General features: G+C 48.5%; 1 protein-coding gene across 1 annotated transcript in view; it reads left to right on the top strand.

Annotated features, from left to right (window-relative positions):
* Positions 1–19,924, top strand: part of SMARCC1 (SWI/SNF related, matrix associated, actin dependent regulator of chromatin subfamily c member 1) — a 58,371-nt gene that overhangs the window by 16,068 nt on the left and 22,379 nt on the right. Inside the window, exons 10-21 of the mRNA XM_058181594.1 lie at positions 809–933; positions 1,564–1,688; positions 4,313–4,372; positions 4,854–4,891; positions 5,532–5,653; positions 7,180–7,251; positions 7,935–8,048; positions 9,083–9,236; positions 11,015–11,128; positions 14,262–14,321; positions 16,797–17,055; positions 18,350–18,511. Of these exons, the coding sequence (XP_058037577.1) occupies positions 809–933; positions 1,564–1,688; positions 4,313–4,372; positions 4,854–4,891; positions 5,532–5,653; positions 7,180–7,251; positions 7,935–8,048; positions 9,083–9,236; positions 11,015–11,128; positions 14,262–14,321; positions 16,797–17,055; positions 18,350–18,511 (1,405 nt within the window). The remainder of the gene's footprint in view (positions 1–808; positions 934–1,563; positions 1,689–4,312; positions 4,373–4,853; positions 4,892–5,531; positions 5,654–7,179; positions 7,252–7,934; positions 8,049–9,082; positions 9,237–11,014; positions 11,129–14,261; positions 14,322–16,796; positions 17,056–18,349; positions 18,512–19,924) is intronic.

The following is a 19,924-nucleotide window of genomic DNA, read 5'->3' as shown; positions in this document are numbered from 1 at the left end:
TGCTTAGATCTGACCCACAGTGCCTTTGCCAGCGAAAATGGAACTTGAAAGGGCCACTTGCGTCCCGAGGTTTTCACTAGCAGAGGGTTGCAGGAGGCTGTCCCAGCCAAAAACAGAGCATGAGAGCCCGTTTTCGCTAGCAGAGCCCTCAGGCCATCACAGGTGCCCCCGACACAAGTGATGTCAAGCTGCCCACCCTGGACACACACACCCCAGCCCCCTCCTGCCCCAGGTCAAATCCAGCCCTGATGCAGCCCTCAATGAAATTGAGTTTGACACCTCTGCCCTAGACCATTTTAGACAAGTGGATGAACCTGAACCCTAACCCTTTCTTAAATCCACTCCCAGATGGACCTTCTTAGGATAGGAGACCCATAACATCTCCTCCCTCCTTGCTCTGGTGGGTTGGGTGGATGGAAAGAGGTCCTTCAAATAACAGGGAAGGAGCCACCACAGAGAAGGCCCTTCTGGGTGGGTCCTCACCAGATGGACCTCCTTAAGAGAGGGGACCCATAAGATCACCTGCCTCCCTCCTGGTGGATGTAACCAGGAAAAGTAGGTCCTTCAGATAACACGTAGGGCTTGAAAGGTGACCACCCAACACCATGAATGGAACCTGGAAGCAAATCTGCCAGAGAGGGGGCCCTTGTGCACATCTAGCCTTGCCTCAAAGCCCCTTTTGGAACCTGCTGAAGGTTCCAGATCCTTTTCAAAGGCAGGACTTGGGAAGCAGCCGCTGGATGAGACATGGATGATGGGTGCTGGGCAAGGGGACTCTTGTTGGACCATCTCTCTCTTCTTTCAACAGCCGGTCCGTAGTCCCGAACGGCGAGATAGAAAGGCAGCTGCCGGGACCCGGAAGAGGAAGGCCTCTCCTTCGCCCCCACCACCTCCCACCCCGGTGGAATCCAGGAAGAAAGTTGGCAAGAAGGGGTATGGTCCTTGGATGGATGGATGGATGGATGGGTGGGTGGGTGGGTGGATGGAATTGCCGATCAAGTAGCAGTGAGTTTGTGGTTAACATGACCAAGAGGAGGAAGGAGAGGACTTCCCACCTCACAAGGTGAATCCATCCACAGTCATGCAGGAGGATGGTGCGCTCGTTCCCTCCAGTCTCATCTGATCAGTCAGAAAGAGACCATCCCTCAAGACATCTGTCTGTCATCTGTCGAGCTGATGTGTTATCTTAACTGTAGCGGTCTGTGACTCGTTATCCGTTGCTCGTTTATCATCTTACGTATCATCTTTCTATCCTACGTTGAAGTCCCACCATCTTCCAGGTGGCCATGGTTGAGAAACACCTGGGTGGACGGATGGATAGAGAGTTGGAGTGAGGGATGGGTGGATGGATGCATGGATAGGTAGATGGATGAAAAGACAGAGAAAGAGACGTTTCTTTAACATACTAACTGAGGAACTCTTGAGAGTTGAAGCCTTCCCAACTTCAGGTTGATGGTGGGGGGGGGACCCCTAACCCAGAGCCCATTCCCTGTGCAGAAAACGGTCAGTCAAAGGTGGTTTTCTCCTTTTCTCTACCCCACCCCCACCCGACTCTCCTTCCAGACAAGCCAACCTCTACGGGAAGCGGCGTGGTCAGAAAGAAGAGGAGGAGCAGGACGATCTGACCAAGGACATGGAGGATCCCACACCGGTCCCGAATGTTGAGGAGGTGGCCCTTCCAAAAAATGGTGCGTCACAACACACAAGCTGCACAACGCAGCCCACGCAGCTTTTCCCCCTGTTTTGTCCGCCATGTTTCCCCCCCCCTCCCCTCCCCCCCTGTAATTTCCCCCACTTACGAAACCTTAATCTGGGGTTTCTCCAGAAAGGCAGTCCTCAACTTAAAGATGAAAATTCCCATCACCGGGTGAGATACGTTGGCAATGTAGGTCCGTTTTTTCTCACATCTGACGTCCCCGTGATCAAAATTCAGGGGCTGGGCCACCGACCCATATTAGTGACAGTTGCCTTTGGCGTTTTGCCCACACAGATTCCTTCAACCGATGTGCGGCTCGCTGAGCGACCACCGCAATTCCCTTAACAACCGTGTCTCGAAAGATCGTAAAATTGGCCGCGATTCGCTTAACAACTGCCTGATAATTCTGATACTGATTGTAGTCAAAAGTCAGGGACTGGCTGGAATTGAGCTAGTCCTTTGTGGGAGATGGAACTGAAGCCTTTCTACAAGCAGTCCTCTGTTTTCAACCACAACTGTGAGCAACAAAGGAGGATCTGCCTTAATAAATACAGATAGTCCTTGACTTACGACCACAATTCAGGTCCAAATTTCCATTGGTAAAGAAGGTATTTGTTATAAAGAGAGTTTTGCTTCAATATACGACCTTTCTTGCTGCTGCCTTCAAGCGAATCCCTCCCTCCCGGTCGCTAAGCGAATCTGGCTTCCCCGTTTAATTTGCTCATCGGAATGTCACAAAAAGGGGATTCTGTGACCCTGTCATAAATATGAGTCAGTCATCAAGCATCTGAACGTAAGTTACGTGATGCTTCAACAGTCGTAAGTGTGGAAAATGGTCATAAATCATTTAACGCTGCCGTTCTATCTTTGAATGGTTGCTAAATAAACAGTCGTAAGTGGAGGACTGCCTGTAATTAATTGTATTCCTTCTTCACTGGAGCGTCTTGTTTTCTAGGCACGTTCAGAATTTGAACCCTTGTCTCTCCAAATTTATTTCTTCATTTTAAATAACCATCCAGGCTTTTTTTTCTGAGTAGTTTTCGGCTTATGACTGCCGAGCCCCAAACCTCCATGTTGCTAAGCGAAACGTTGGCATGGGGGCATTTTTTGTAAAACAAATCGCTGCAGTTGTTAAGTGGGGAACATGGTCATTAAGCAAATCTGGCTTAGAAGGTCGCTAAGTGAGACATTGGTCAAGGGAAATTGGGCCCCAATTGGCTTCTTTTCTTGCTGCCGCTTTTAAGTGAATCGCTGCTCTTGTTAAGTGACATATATATATATATATTCAGCAACCAATTCTCCAAAATCTGAGGGCCTAGTTACTGGAGGCTACAGAACTATGTGTAGTATGTGTGTGTGTATAAAATAAGAGTATTTTTAGCTCAGAAATGCTATTTTTTGCTTGAAAATAAGAAAGGCTGTATAGTACAATGGTTGGGGGGGGGTGAAATAAAAGCTTTGCTGGAGAAACAAATTGGTTTCTCCCTCAGGGCCCTCTTTGTTCTGTTTTATGATTCAACTAGGGAAGAGGAGGAAGAAGAAGAAAAGGACTGGGGGTCCTTGGTCCTCTCTGTGCTTGGGGGTTTCTTGTAGACGTTTCATAACCCAACTAGGTGACATCATCAGTGCATCAGGAGGGAGGAGTTTCTGCAGAGAGGAGGAAGACTCTGGGATATTCAGTGCTCTCTGAGGGTGGTTTCATGACCCAACTAAGGAACATCATCAGTGAAAGAAAGGAGGAGGGGTGTTTGTGGAAAGGAGGAGGAGAAGAAGAGGAGGAGGAGGAAACAGATGAAGAAGAAAAGGACTGTAGGGTCCTTGGTGCTCTCTGACCTGGGTTGTTTCCTTGCAGACATTTTGTGACCCAACTAGGGAACCTCATCAGTGCTAGAAGGGAGAGAAGTTTACAGGGAAGAGGAGGAGGAAGGACTCCTTGATGCTCACTGAGCTGGATGGGTTTCTTGCGGAAGTTTCGTGACTTCAACTAGGGAACATCCTCAGTGCTAAAAATGGGGGGCGGGGAGGAGGAGGAGAAAAGAAGGAGGAATTTAGAAGGGAAGAACAAGGAAGAGGAGGTAAATGGGAAGAAAAGGAGGAGAATAAGGGAGGAGGAAGAAGAGAGGAAGGCGAGGAGGAAGAACTGTGGGGTTCTTGGTGCTCTCTGAGCTGGGTGGCTTCCTTGCAGATATTTGATTACCCAACTAGGTAACATCATCAGTGTGATCAGGGAAGCGGTGTTGTGGAATGGGATTTTTTTTCTTCTCCTTGGTAATTCCGTGATTCAAGTATTTGTTGACTGCTTGGTTGTCTGGCTGAGGAATTCTGGGACTTGAAGTCCCAAAGTGTTCAAGTTGCCAAGTTGGAGGGTTCTCTATTTGCGGAATCCAGGTAGTTCTCGATTTACGGCCGTTCATGTAGTGACCATTTGAAATTAAAATGACACATTAAAAAAATGACTTAGGACCCTTTTTCACACTTATAACCGTTGCAATCATGCAATCACAATCCGGGCCCTTGGCAACCGACTCCTATTTATGATGTATAAAATAAATAAAATAAAATAGAAATAAATATTTATCATTTAAAAATGAATGATTTGATCTTATTTTTTTGCAGTCAATCCGAAGAAGGACAGCGAAAACACGCCGGTCAAAGGAGGCACTGTGGCGGATCTTGGTGAGACCAACTCTATCTTAGCTTCCTATTTTCACCTAGTCCTCAACTTATTACTGTTTAAATACCATTCGACATTACAACAGCCCTAAAAAAGTCACTTAGGATCGTTTTTCACCCTTAACAACCGTCACAGCATCCCTCGGTCACACGATCAAACGGTCCTGGGGTCGCACAATTCCCTTTTGCGGCCTTACAACAAGCAGCAAACCAGATTCATTTAACGATTGTATGACTAACTGAACAACAATAGGGATTCACTTAACAACAGTGGTCAGCAACTGGGCAAAATTCACTTAACCGCAATCTCACTTAGCAATGGAAATGCTGGGCTCCATTGTGGCCGTAAGTTGAGGACTTCCTGCAGAAGGGAGGGCCGTGGAGATGCCGGCACTCCAACATGGCACAAGCTTTTGCGACATAATACGACTGCAAAGTTGTGTGAGTGACACAAACCGCCTCCCATTGTGTTCTTGTCTTGCAGATGAACAAGATGAAGAGACAATGACGGCTGGAGCGAAGGTAGCCAATTTTCTTCTGGGGGGGGGGATAACATTTTTAAAAAATTATTTATTTATTTATTTATTTATTTATTTATTTTAATTTGCAATCCGAAGGTTGGATTTCCCCACAAACAAAGGCGCTGGTCCTCAGCGAGGCTCCTGGACTCCATTTTGGATAAAAGATTGCAAACCAAGTAGCTTTCATTTGAATTGCAAATAAATTCCAAGGAGCCCACAGTTCAATTCTCAGCTACAACTCTTCTCTTTTAGCCAAACAAATCTTTCTAGTAACCAATCTGAAAAGACACAGAGCAAGCCATCCCATAATCTCCTCTACATTCTCCTTTACACATGATATTATTCCTTTGACAACTTTACCAATGTCCAGTACCTTCCTTCAGAACAGGGGGTTCAAAATCATATAGCTCAGGAGGAGGAGGAGGAGAAAAAAATGAAAAGGAGAAGAAGGGGAATGGAGGAAGAGAAGGGAGGGAGAAAAAAAGAAAGGAGGAGGAGGAGAAGATGGAGGAGGAGAAGAAAGGAGAAAACGGAGATGGAAGATGATTGCAAATTATGCCAATATCAGGGCTCCATTTTTTCCGTTGGTGACTCTAGATGTTCCTTCCTTGCCAACATAACTCTTTCTTTCCTGCTGACAGGAAGACGAAGATCCCAACAAAGGGGACCAGGGACGGTCCCTCGACACCGGAGAAGACAATGTCACCGAACAGACCAACCACATCATCATCCCCAGCTATGCCTCCTGGTTTGACTACAATTGGTAAATTTCGCTATAGGGGAGAAGGGAAGCAATACCCGCACCCCCGAATTTACCCCAAACCTTAGTGGGGTTAGTGGAGCGGGGTTGGAGGGGGGAAGGAAGAGGAAGAAGAGTGAGGGGAGAGAGAAGAAGAGGAGGACTGGGTGGATACTGGGTGATATTCTTGCAGACATTTCATGACCCAGCTAGGGAACAGCATCATGCTAGAAGGGAGGAGTGGGGAAGAGAGAAGGAGGGGGAGACTGGGATCCTTGGTGTTTTCTGAGCTTGGTGATTTTTTTGCAGACGTTTCATTACCAAACTAGGTAACTTCATCAGTGCTAGGAGGGTTGTGGAGTGGAAGAGGAAGAGGAGGATGGGGAATAGGAGGAGGTGGAGGACTCTGGGATCCTTGGTGCTCTCTGAGCTTGGTTGTTTTCTTGCAGACATCTCATGATCCATCTATACCAGTGGTTCTCAACCTTTATAGTGCTGTGACCCCTTTAATACAATTCCCCACAATGTGGCGACCCCAACCGTAAAATTATTTTTTTTAGGCAGCAATCTCAGCGTGCCTCAGTAGCTGCACAAGGGGGAAAAAAGCGGCAAACTGTTTTTTTGAATTGATCGCGCCTGAAGCCGTCTTGGCTAGCGATCTGAGCTGCTTGCGATTGCCTTGAGGACGGAGGCATTAAAGCGGAGACTCCTCCCCTATTAAGTTTATGGCGCCTGAAGCCAGACTAGGCTAGCGATTGGGAGCGATTGCAGCTGGCTTGAGAGGGAGACATCAGAGCAAAGATTTCTCTCTCTTTTAATTCATCGCGCCTGAAGCCGAATTCCCTGATTCTTCGACTTGCAGGTATACTTCCCATATTTCCGATGGTCTTAGGTGACCCCTAGCAAATCGTCATTCGACCCCCAACGGGGTCGCGACCCACAGGTTGAGAACCGCTGATCTGTACCAATAGTGGGTTTCAATTTAGTTTGCTGCTGGTTCGCTCGCACATGCACACGATGCTTCTGTGCATGCGCAGAAGCATCCAGGCAGGTAGGCGGAGCCTCCCCACATTACCAGTTTGGCCAATCTGGGGCGAACCGGTAGCAACCCACCACTTATTTGTACTATCATCAGTGCTAGAAGGGAGGAGGGCTTCATTCACTTTTTATACACAGTCCCTTCCAGCCCTGATGATGTCACTTAGTCAGGTCATGAAACGTCTGCAAGAAAATAGATTATATTTCTTATTTGTAGTCAGATCTATAATTATTTTAATTAACAACATGAAGAGGCTTTTATATCGAGTGACGAAGTTCAGCCGCTAGTTGGCTTAATCGTTGTCAGTTTTCAGCTTCGGGCTCGTCCTGCTGCCCCGATATCTGCGATTATGGCTAACGCAGCAAGCTAGCATTTAACAAAAGTTGATCCAGGGCTTAGTCGCAAACCTAGCAAGGAGTTGGCTGTCTTGGCAGGTCGGTGCCTTGCCATTTGGAAGCAAAGACGGAACCAAACGCGAGGGTGACCCGATTCTCTTTTTCGTTTCTTCTAGCATCCATGTCATTGAACGCCGGGCACTTCCCGAATTCTTCAATGGGAAAAACAAATCCAAGACTCCGGAAATGTAAGTTAGAAAAACAAAGGAGGCATGGAGGAAGGAGGTAGGAGTCTCCCTCTCTCTCCTTTTCCTCCTCCTCCTCTTCCTATCCTCTTCCTTCTCTCCTCCACAATCTTCCCTCCCTTCTAGCACTGATGATGTTACCTACATTGGTCACGAAACCTCTGCAAAACAATTCTGCCAAATTCAGAGAGCACCAACCCCCCCACCCGGTCCTTTTCTTCCTCCTTCTCCTTCCATTCTTACTCCCCTTCTTCCTGCTCTTCCTTCTCTACCTCTCCACAAACCCCACTCCTTAACTAGCACTGATGACGTTCCCTAGTGGGGTCATGAAACATCTGCAAGGAAACCCCCAAGCTCAGAGAGTCCCAAGGACCCCACAGTGCTTCTGGCTCTTCCTTCTCTCCACAAACCCCACTCCCTTCTAGCCCTGATGATGTTCCCTAGTTAGGTCAAGAAATGTCTGCAAAAAAGTTCAGAGACCACCAAGGACCCCAGAGTCCTTTCCTCCTCCTCCTCCCTCCCTTTTATCACTGATGATGTTCCCTAGTTGGGTCATGAAACATCTGCAAGGAAACCCCCAAGCTCAGGGAGCACCAAGGACCCCACTGTCCAAACCTCTAACACACAGGTAAACTACCCACACGCTTACCTTCACTTGCAGTCTGATTGTCATTCGTCTTTCCCAGATACTTGGCATACCGCAATTTCATGATTGACACCTACCGCTTGAACCCTCAAGAATATTTGACCAGCACGGCCTGCCGAAGAAACTTGACTGGCGACGTTTGTGCTGTCATGAGGTAGTCATTTACGGAGGGTCTTCAAGCCAGGAAAATTTCCAAATTATTATGCCAGTCCTGCCTGGCAAGGGGAGGGAATGGGACCCCGGAAAAAACTGGGGTGATGCTTGGAAAGCCAGTAATGTATTCTGTGCTGAGGTCTCCTTTCGTCAGCTGGAGAACATTTCTGGGAACAGGATTAACTGGAATTAAAGAGGAAACTTGGCTACTGGAGTGGGATTGTAGTCTGGATTCCCAAAAGGGAGGGGCCACCTTCCAGAGGACCGAGTGACATCGAAATTTAGGTAGCCCTCGAGATACAACCAGTCACTTAACGGCTGTTTGAAGATACAATAGACATCCCCCCCCCCAGAAAGCTACTTATGACCCCATTTGGAAGTTACAGCCCCCAGTCCTTCCTCCTTGCAACCAGCCACAGGACCCCCACCAGTCTCCCCCCTCCATCCCACCCTGCTTAACAGAGGACACCGGGATGGTCGTATCTCAGAGGAGGACCTGCCTTTGGGCGTATAATTAGTAGCTCGACCAGCCTCCGCAAGCCTTCTCATGATCTACTCACTGCGTAAGTCCCTTCTCCTTCCGTTTTGGGTTGTAACGACTCTCAGAACAGCTGGGGTGGACCTTGGTCTGGATCCCCAGAAGGGAGGGGCCATGTTCCAGAGGATCCAGAGACAGCGACGTTTGTCATGTCAACTCCGGAATGCGGCCCCTCCCTTCTGGGAATCCAGACCGCATTCCACCACAGCTAGTGAAGTCCAGGACAGTCTCCATTCAGATGGACTTCAACTCCCAGCTTTCTCAACAGTCAACATATTGACAGAGGAACACTGGATGGTTGAAGCCCACCCATCTGGAAATAGCCACGGTTGAGAAGACCTTCCCCATCACTGGCTCAGGGGTCCATGAACGGCCCCACCCCACCCAATTGGGGTCTGCCCAGCCACCTCCGAGTAACATGAGCTCGCTTTCTCCTTCCGTTGGTCCTCCACAAGTCTTCTCGCCCTTTTCACCCATCTTCCCTCTTGTCCTTGTAGAGTCCATGCCTTTCTGGAGCAGTGGGGGCTGATCAATTACCAAGTGGATCCGGAAAGCCGACCCATGGCCATGGGACCCCCGCCCACCCCCCATTTCAACGTGCTGGCGGACACCCCTTCAGGACTCATGCCGCTCCACCTGCGGACCGCTCAGGTAACCGTCCATCTTCTGGTGGGTCTCTTGTGCTTCCATGGCGGGATGGGCTCCTGTCAACCTGGTTTCATATCTAACATCTGCGGGGAAGATTTATGCTACAAGGAGGTTTCTCAGGCCCTACTGAGAGGATCTTCCCAACCCACAGTCCGCATCTGGGTGATGGTTGTGGGGAGATAGGAACCGTGGAAAGAACCTTTGGAGAACGTATCTCGGAGACATTGTTGGGTTCAGCCATTCTCAAGCTCAGTGACCATTTGACTGGAGAGGTCTGGTGGGCTGGGCCACCAGAGACCATGGTCAGCTGGGGAATTTGAGGAGTTCAAGTCCACCCATCTTCAAGATGCAGAAAGAACTGGTTGGTTGGTTGGTTGATTGGATGGAAGGGAGGAAGGAAGGAGATCAGAACTTCTCAATATGCTGGCTAGGGAATTCTGGGAGTTGAGGTCCACATATCTTCAAGTCGCCACTTTTGAATAGAATAGAATAGAATAGAATTTTATTGGCCAAGTGTGATTGGACACACAAGGAATTTGTCTTGATGCATATGCTCTCAGTGTACATAAAAGAAAAGATACGTTCATCAAGGTACAACATTTACAACACAATTGATGATCAATATATCAATATAAATCATAAGGATTGCCAGCAACAAGTTATAGTCATACAGTCATAAGTGGAAAGAGATTGGTGATGGGAACTATGAAACGATTAATAGTAGTGCAGATTCAGTAAATAGTCTGACAGTGTTGAGGGAATTATTTGTTTAGCAGAGTGATGGCCTTCGGGAAAAAACTGTTCTTGTGTCTAGTTGTTCTGGTGTGCAGTGCTCTATAGCGTCGTTTTGAGGGTAGGAGTTGAAACAGTTTATGTCCAGGATGCGAGGGATCTGTAAATATTTTCACGGCCCTCTTCTTGATTCGTGCAGTATACAGGTCCTCAATGGAAGGCAGGTTGGTAGCAATTATTTTTTCTGCAGATCTAATTATCCTCTGAAGTCTGTGTTTTTCTTGTTGGGTTGCAGAACCGAACCAGACAGTTATAGAGGTGCAAATGACAGACTCAATAATTCCTCTGTAGAATTGGATCAGCAGCTCCTTGGGCAGTTTGAGCTTACTGAGTTGGCGCAGAAAGAACATTCTTTGTTGTCCTTTTTTAATGATGTTTTTGATGTTAGCTGTCCATTTGAGATCTTGCGATATGATAGAACCCAGAAATTTGAAGGTTTCTACTGTTGATACTGTGTTGTCAAGTATTGTGAGAGGTGGAAGTATGGAAGGGTTTTTCCTAAAGTCTACCACCATTTCTACGGTTTTGAGTGTGTTCAGTTCCAGATTGTTTTGGTTGCACCACAAGGCTAGTCGTTCGACCTTCGTCTTCTCAAAAATGGTTTTGAGAACCATTTTGCTAATTTCTTAGATAACCTCCTTCCTTCTTCTCGAATCTCTTACGGTAATTTCAATTTTTGGCTCCTCTTCCTAATTTAGATATGACCCCCCCTCACTTTTAATTGGTAATTGTGATCTGGAAAAATATTACTGTGTTTTTTTAACCGGGGCGAGGAAGTGAGAAAGCTCTTCTGGGGCACCGATGGGTCCTAGCTGTAGTGATACACAATTGTAATGTGTGGCACAGTCTAAATACTTTATGTGCATCTTTTCGGAAACTAAACTTGATTTTGCTTATTGAGAGTTGGTTTGGCCTTGTCCTTAAGGCATTCAAATTCTCTTTTCCCCTTTCTCATTTTTCTGGCTTTTTTTTTTTTTTTTAAATCTTAGATTCCATCTTCCCAACAAATGCTGAACTTCCCGGAGAAAAATAAGGAAAAACCCACCGATCTGCAGAATTTTGGCCTCCGCACGGACATCTACTCCAAGAAAACTTTAGCCAAGGCAAGGCATGACATGCCCCCCTTTCCTTCCTCCCTTGAGGACAGAGTTTCAGCACATTTTTTAGACCGCCGTGTTTTTGATTGCTGGGGTTCCCCAACCAGCAGGCGGAACTCCCCGCCTCTAGAAATTGCTGCGGTGGAGAAATAGATTATCTCAGGGGATAATCTGTGGTCTGAACTGGCTAGTGTGTAAAATTGTTATCTGTTAAATAAGGAAGAATTTACTCTCAGGCTGCTGGGAACTCAGAATCCCTTGGAGAAGGAGATGAGCAATCTCTAAATTGGATGGATGATTCACATACACACACACACAAACACACACTGAGGGAGAGATGGTAGGTAGGTAGGTGGGCTACAGTGGGTGGGTGGGTGGATAGTTACACATACATACCTACATGATAGATTTGGTAGGGAGAGCAAGATAGCTTAGATTGGTAGATAGATAGAAGGTGGAGTAGTGTAGATGGATAGATACATACATATATACATACATACATAGATGATAGACAGGATAGATGGATAGATAGATGATGGAGAGAGAGAGAGAGAGAGAGAGAGAGAGAGAGAGAGAGAGAGAGAGAGAGAGATACATAGATCAGCAGTCATCAACTGGTGGTCCATGAGAAAATTTTGGTGGTCCATAGAAAAATTATTTGCATTTTTTATATTGCACTAAGTCAGGGGTCCTCAAACTATGGCCCCTGGGCTGGATATGTGCAATGAACATTTGTGTTGTGGCCAGCCCGGCCGTTAGATCGGCCCCTGCAAACTCCATCTCTCAAGGAGCCAGCTGAAGTTTGCCTGGACTTCCACTGATGGGATGGGGTCCTTCAGGCACTTTGTTTGGCCTCCTGTTTAGTAGCTCCAGCCCCTCCCTCTGTCATGGGAGATCAGGCGCCTCAGCGAGCGAAGCGCTCTGGAGGCCGAACGCTGGCCTTGGAACTCAAGGATCCTGCAGGCATCCTGAAAAAGCCGTACAAATCCCCAGGTTGTTTGCTCCACCTGCCTGCCCGCTCACCACACCTGGGCCTGCTGGGCACCGTCCGCCCCAAATCAAGCGATGGGGCGGGACTGACCAGCTGAAGACAGACATCTGTCGCCCTGGCGAAGCGGAAGCAGGTGGCGGCAGTGACCCGATACTGGCCCCCAATGATGTGGGCAAGAACTGGCCACACCGATCCCGCTTAATGGCCACGCAGATGGAGCCCGCACTGGCTGTTTCTCTCTGCTGTAGTGCTTCCCAGTTGCGGCTTACCATTCGGAGCCCAGTGGCAGGAAGCAAGGGCTGCCTTGGCACTACCAGCTGGCACAAATGTACCTTGACGAAGGCGGAACGCACAAAGACAAGTGACGCTTCACTCCCGCACACTAAGGCTCCGGTCATCGCCACGGATGTTTCAGCCCACCTGCGCTGCGCCCCCCCCTTGCAGCAGCACCATTCCCTCGTTCCAACCAGCGAGGGCTGCTCTACCACTTGCAACGTTGCACGTATCATGGTCTACAATGGAGATTTCCAGCCCCACAGCTAGCTGCCCAGTTGCTCCCCGACAGGCCCGTGCACCCGGGTGGAGGAGCTGCTCCAGGATGACCAATGGGCCACTCCTGTGGCTATTGCCCTGGAATATGGGACCGACTTTCCCACCAATGTCAGCAAGCTACCATCAGTCTACCCGTCTTCTTTTTCCTGTGCACAGATCAACCAGAAAGTTTCTCCTTGAGAGAGGGAACACAAAAGAGTTTCCTGAAAGGCTGTGTGCCCAGACCAGGCACTTTCTCTTGGGCCTCCCACTCGGAGGCATCGTAGAAGCAGAGACGGGCAGGAGGCCAAGAGAAAGCGCCTAGTCCGGGCACACAGCGCCCCAATGTCAAGCTAGGTTGACGTCCCTGCATCAATCCAGCAGACAAAACAGGAAAGCGGGGGGGTGGAGAGAAGCAAAGTATGCCCGAGTGGGAGACCCTCTTCCCAGGAGCATGGGACTTCTTCAGATCGGGCCCTGAGCTTCCTTGCAGTTTGTTCTGCTGCTGGAGGATGGGCTGCAGTGGTCCCAACTTGGCCCATGCCAGCTCCTTGCAATTGCCCATGCCAGAATTGCTGCAGAGAGTCTCCCCCTTCGTGGTCTTCTTGTGTGGATCGGAGGAGGGGAGAAACTCCCACTTGGGGTCTGCTTCGGCCTCCTGGTGTGGGATTTTGGACGAAGGCTGTGGAGGGAAGCGCCGCTGGTGACAAAGAGCCGGAGAGCCTCGTTCCAGTGGGACTGCATCATAGCCTGGAAATGACTGACCATCTCAGCCCACTGAGCCTCCAGGCGCTGGTACCTGGCCTTGCATTCCCGCAGGTCTTCCTTCTGCTTGGAAAGCCTATGCTCCTAGTCCTCAGTGAGGTGCTTCTGCTGAGCCGCCTCCTCGGCTAGATCCAATTTGAACTGAGCTGTTTTGCCAAGTCTTTCTCCTGGTGGCTGCTTAGCTCCAAGGACTGCTTCCTGTTGGGGCCCTAAGGAGCCCCGGCGGGCAGGCGAGGAGTGGCTGGAAGGGGAGGGATGAGTAGAGGCCAGCAAGTTGCCCATCGATGTAACATCAAGTTGGCCATGACCACCCAGCCTGTCATTAGGCAGATCATATTAATGGTCCGTGGGATTTAAAATTATGAATTTAGAGGTCCAAAATCCCTGACATAGATGATAGATAGATGGACAGATGATGGAGAGAGAGAGAGAGATTAGATTACCGTATTTTTCAGAGTATAAAATGCACCTTTTTCCCCAAAAAAAGAGGGTGAAAATCTAGGTGCATCTTATACTCCGAATGTAGCTCCCCCCACCCAGCTTCTCAAACGGAGGTTTCAGAGGCTGAAAAAAGCCTCTGAAATTGAAACGGAACTTCAGGGGAAAAAAGCCTCTGAAACGGAGGCTTTAGAGGCTAAAAAAAAAAGCAAGGCGCAGAGCTCACAACCAACAACCCTGTTGCTAAAAATTCACCTCTGGGAACAGCTGATTGGAGGTATTCCGGGAGGCTGAATCCACCTGCCAATCAGCTTTTTCCTTTCCTCCCCAAAAACTAAGGTGCGTCTTATACTCTGTATAGTCAGAAAAATACAGTATATATACAAATATATATAATTTATTTTCTCCTTCCAGAGCAAAAGTGCCAACGCTGGCCGAGAATGGACGGAACAAGAGACTCTGCTTCTGCTTGAGGTAAAATTAAAACACATAAACTCCGACATTAGGATTTGGGCAAGAAGAGATGTGACTGCAGGCCGTCCACTACTTACAGTCATTCTTTTGGTGACCGTTCAAAGTTAACAACGGCCCTGAAAAAAGTGACTCAGCATTCTTTTTCCAACTGAGGACCGTTGTCGTAATATCCCTGCAGTCACTTGATCACAATTCAGACGGTCGCAGTGTGCCTTGGTCCCATCATTCCCTTTTGCGAACTTCCAACCAGCAAAGTCACTCGGGGAAGCCCAATTCATTTAACGACCAGGTGCCTAACTTAAGAATTGCATGGATTCACTAGTCTTGGTGGGTTATGTTCGTCTAGTGTTAATTCCTGCTTATCTGGGTTTCTCTTTCTGTGAGGTCCTTGGTGCTCTCTGAGCTGGGTGGTTTTCTTGCAGATGTTTCATGACCCAACCAGGGAACATCATCGGGGCTAGAAGGGGGGGAGGGGTTGTGGAGAGGAGGAAGAGGAATGTGGGTCCTTTGTGTGGTCTGAGTTGGGTAGTTTTTTTGCAGATGTTTCATGGGTACTAGAAGGGGGAAAGAGGACTGAGGGGTCCTTGGTGCTCTCTGAGCTTGGGGGTTTTCTTGCAGACATTTCGTGACCCAACTAGGTAAAGTCATCAGTCATAGGGTGTGTTGGGTTTGCTCTCTTAACAAAGAAGAGCTTGCCCTGCCAGTATTGATGGGGGGTGTATTTTCTTTTCCACCTTGGTATTTCCTTGATTAAGGTATAGTTTTTTTCTAGATTGTCTAAACAATCCAATAAATCCAATATTTTGTGGTTCTCCCGTTAAATTGGATGGAGAATGGTGCTGGACCCCATGATTTAGTGGGCAGTGGTGAGAGAGGCTTCAAACAAACCTGGTTTGCGGGGGGGCCAGAAGGAAGGACGCAGGTTGCATTGTGGATGAGAGGCAGCTCTGGCTGAGCGATTATGTTCATTGCTATTCCAGCTGAAGCCGGATCTCAGGGAGGAAGGAGAAAAGGGGGAGGTGGGAGAAAGGGAGGAAAAAGGGAAGGAGTAGAAATAGGAAGAAAGAAGGGAAGGAGGAAGGAAAAGGGAGGGAGGAGGGAAGGAAGGAAGGAAAAAAAGAAAAATGGGAGGAGAAATGGGAGGAAAAGGGGAGGGAGGGAGGGAAGAAGGAAGGAAAAGGAAGGGGAGGAAAAGAAGGAGGCAGGAAGGAAAGGGGGGAAGGAAAAGGGAGGAAAAGATAGAAGAAAAGGAAGGGGAGGGGAGAAGGAAGGAGAAAAAAGGAAAGGGAGAAGGAGGGAAAGATAAGACAGTGATGAAACAATGAAAGAGAAGGAAGGATGGAGGAAAGGGAAGGAAGGAAAAGAGGGAGCGGTGGAAGAAATAAGAAACGGAAGGAACGAGAAAAAAAAGAAAGGAAAGAGGGAGAAGAGAGAGCCGGAAAGAAAAAAAGGGAAGCAATGGAAAAAAGAAAGGAAAGGAACCAAGGGAGAAAAAAGTGATGGGAGAAAGAAAGGAAGGAAGGAAGGAAAAGAGGGCTGGGAGGGAAGGAAGAGGCAGGGAGAGAGGAAGGGAAGCTCAGAATTCAAGGAAGGAAGAAGCATCCTCAAGGTTTAACTTTGGGGGACCACATGGAGACAATCTTCCTGTTGCCAAGGCAACAGCAGAGCAGTCGTTTCCCATTGGCTCCTTCCAAAAAACACTGCTGTTGCTGCTCCCTCCTCCTCCTCCCTCCTCCTCCTTTTTCACCGTCTCTTCTCCTTCCTCTCTTCCCCCTCTCCTCCTTTTCTTTCTCCTTCTCCTCCTCTTTTTTCTTCCATTTCCTTCCTCCTTCTCTTCCTCCTCCTCCTCCTTTTCCACCGTCCTCAATCTCCCATCTTCTCCTCCCTCCTCCTCTTCCTCCTCTTCCTCCTCCTCCTCCTCCTCCTCATGCATGGAGAAGGCCCCAAAGTTTTCTTCAAGGCTTGCCATTGCCTTCTTCCTAGGGCTGAGCACAAGTGGCTGGCCCAAAGTCACCCAGCTGGCTTGAACCCTAAGGCAGAATTAGAACGCACCAACTCCCAGTTTCTGGTCCCATAATCATCGATCCACCATAAAGCATCCACTCAGGCAGTCCTCGACTTACAATGGTTCATTTAACGACTGTTCCAAGTTACAGTGGCACTGAAAAAAAGTGACTTAGAACCGTTTTTCACATTTAACGACCTCCGCGGCATTCCCACGGTTGCGCGATCAATATTCAGGCGCTTGGCAACCGACTCGCATTTATGACGGTCGCCATGTCCTGGGGTCACGTGATCCCCTGACCAGCAAACACGAGGGGGGGGGCCCTCTCCTCTTCAAAGCGGGAGGGGCCAAGCTCCTTGAAGAAATCCGTGGTAGATATTTTGGGATTGATTGAGGTTGTAAGATGAATGTGCGCATCAATGAGATTGTGGTGTGTGTAATTTGTGTGCGTCTGTCCTCTTCTCTGCCAGGCGTTGGAGATGTACAAGGATGATTGGAATAAAGTCTCCGAGCACGTTGGGAGTCGAACCCAGGACGAGTGCATCCTCCATTTCCTCAGGCTCCCCATTGAAGACCCTTACCTGGAGAATTCAGAGGCCTCCCTCGGGCCCTTGGCCTACCAGCCCGTCCCCTTCAGCCAATCCGGCAATCCAGTGATGAGCACCGTGGCCTTCCTGGCCTCCGTGGTGGATCCTAGAGTGGCTTCGGCGGCCGCCAAGGCAGCTTTAGGTACCCCACTGTACGGACCTGGTTTGATCTTGGCTTAGAGGCAAACCAGGTTCCCTAGTTAGGAAAACTCAAGAGGAAAAGAATATTGGTCGCTCGGGGTTTAACTGGGGTGGGGGTGTATCTGAGCTGAGTGGTTTCCTTGCAGACGTTTTGCGGCCCAACTAGGTAATGTCATCAGGGCTAGAAAGGAATGGAGAAGGAAGAGGAGTAAGAAGAAAAAAGGATGGATGGGAGGGAGGGAAGGAAGGAAGGAGAAAAGGACTGTGGGGTCCTGGGTACTCTCTGAGCTGGGTGGTTTCCTTGCAGACGCTTCATGACCCAACTAGGGAACATCATCAGGGCTAGAAAGAAATGGAGTTGAGAAGAGGAGGAGGAGGGGAAAGGAATAAAAGGAGGGAAGGAAAGAAGGAAGGACAGATGGACGGACGGACGGACAGTGGGGTCCTTGATGCTCTCTGAGCCGTGCTCTTTTCTTGCAGACATTTCCTGACCCAACTAGGTTATATCAATGGGGCGAGAAGTAGGTTTGGCAGAGTGGAGGAGTACGACTGCTGGGGTCCTTGGTGCTCTCTGTCTTTGTTGGATTTTTTAGCAGACGTTTCATGACCCGACCGGGGAACATCATCAGTGCCAAGAGGAAGTGGAGAATGAGAAGAGGGGGAGGGAGGAGATGATCCTAGGTGTTTTCTGGGTTTGGTAGTTTTCTTGGAGTTGTTGCATGACCCAATTTAAGTAACATCAGTGCTAGAAGGCGTTGTATATAAAGAAGAGAGCTAACCTCCCTCTTTTCTAGCCCTAATGATGTTCCCTAGCTGGGTCATGAAACATCTGCAAGGAAGCCACCAAACTCAAGAGAGCACCAAAGATCCTTCAGTCCTTTTCTTCCTCCTCCTCCTCCTCCTAACTTCTAGTCTTGATGATGTTTCCTAATTTGGTCACGAAATGTCTACAAGAAAACAACCCAGCTCAGAGACCACCAAGGACCCCACATATACGCTCAATCCACCCCACTACCTTCTACACCCAGTAGCCTCTTTCTGAATGCTCTCCAAGGATAGCCCCACGTACCACGGGTCACAGTAGTCCAGACGCTCCACGCAGGGGCCTTGTGATCCCAACCCTTCTCCAAACTCCATCAGTGGAAAAGCTTTTTAAAGAAGAGATCGGACAACCCATTTTCTCTGAAATGGTCAGAGGCATCTCCAGGGTTGGACTAGAAGACCTCTGAGGTTCCTTCCAAATTCCACAATTCTGTATTCCGAGTTTCCAACTTTTTGTTTTTTCTGTCCCGCAGAGGAGTTTTCCCGCGTCCGAGAAGAAGTCCCTCTGGAGCTAGTAGAGGCCCACATCAGGAAGGTCCAAGAAGCCGCCCGGGCTTCGGGGAAAGTGGACCCCACTTATGGGCTCGAGAGTAGCTGCATCGCTGGAACGGCCCCTGACGAGCCAGAGAAAATGGGTACGTTTCCCAGACGTGGACGGTTGAGTCCTTGAGTTAATGACCGTTTGCTTAGCGATGGTTTGGAGTTGCTAAGCGAAAGGCGGAAAGCTCGCAACGCCGTTTCTCCCCTTCTGCAATCCGTGGGTTGCAATCTGAATAGTCCTCAAGTTATGACCATTCATTTAGTGACAGTTCAAAGTCACTAAAGGAAAGACGGAAACCTCGCTATGCAATTTCTCCCCTTTTGCAGTCTGTGGTTTGCAATCCAGGTACCTTGTTTCCCTGAAAATAAGACCCTGTCTTAACATTTTTTTTGAACTTTGAAATAAGCGCTTGGGCCTTATTGCCGTGCGCTTAAAAGCCCAATTGGGCTTATTTTCAGGGGTGTCTTATTTTGGGGGAAACAGGATAGTCCTTAATTTACAACCATTTAGCAGTGATTCGAAATCGCTAAATGAAAGATGGAAAGCTCGCTACGCCGTTTCTCCCTTTTCTGGGAGCCTTGGGTTCATGAAGGGTGGTCCTTGACTTATGACTGTTCTTTTAGGGACCGTTCAAAGTCACTAAAAGAAAGGTTGAAACCTCGCGACTCTATTATCCCTGTCTACAATTTGGCTAGTCCTCAAGTTATGACCGTTCATTTAGGGCACATTTGAAGTCACAAAAAAATCAGCGCAACAGTTTGTCCCCTTCTACAATCCGTGGGTTGCAATCCAAGTAATCCTCGACTTACGACCATTTGTTTAGCAACAGTTTGAAGTCACTAAAGGAAATGCAAAAACCTTGTGACCCAATTTGTCCCCTACTACACTTTAGATAGACCTTGACTTACGACCATTCATTTAGTGATCGTTCAAAGTCACTAAACAAAAAGAAAAAACCTGGTGATGCAATTTCTCCCCTTCCACAATTCATGCTTTGCAATCCAGGTAGTCCTTGACTTATGACTGTTCATTTAATGACCATTTGAAGTTACAATGGCCCTGAAAATAGCACCTTACGACCGTTTTTCACACTTATGACGGTCGCAGTATCCCTGGGTCATCTAATCCTCATTTGCGACCTACTGACCAGCAAAGTCAGTGGGGAAGGCAGACTCAATGAGGAACCACGTGACTAACTTAACTGCTGCAGTTATTTACTTGACAACTGTGGCAAGGAAGATCATTAAATGGGGCAGAATGACAGTTGGAAGAGACCTTGGAGGTCATCTAGCCCACCCCCTGCCCAAGCAGGAAACCCTACCCACATCAGTTGTTGGTAGTTCTCCATCTATGTTCCCCATCACAGTGTCTGGTTGATCCGACCGACACCTCATAAGACAGTGGCTTTACGATGCCCCAGGAGGCCTCTTAGCCTGCAAGCCCAGATGGGTGCCCGCAGCTGTCACACGGGTGGCGCGTGCAGGGCTCAGCCACTAAGCCGTAACCT

Source organism: Ahaetulla prasina, chromosome 4, assembly GCF_028640845.1.
Source record: "Ahaetulla prasina isolate Xishuangbanna chromosome 4, ASM2864084v1, whole genome shotgun sequence".
Lineage (NCBI taxonomy): Eukaryota > Metazoa > Chordata > Lepidosauria > Squamata > Colubridae > Ahaetulla > Ahaetulla prasina.
Note: the sequence above shows the minus strand (reverse complement) of the source record. Positions and strands in the feature narration are given on the sequence as shown.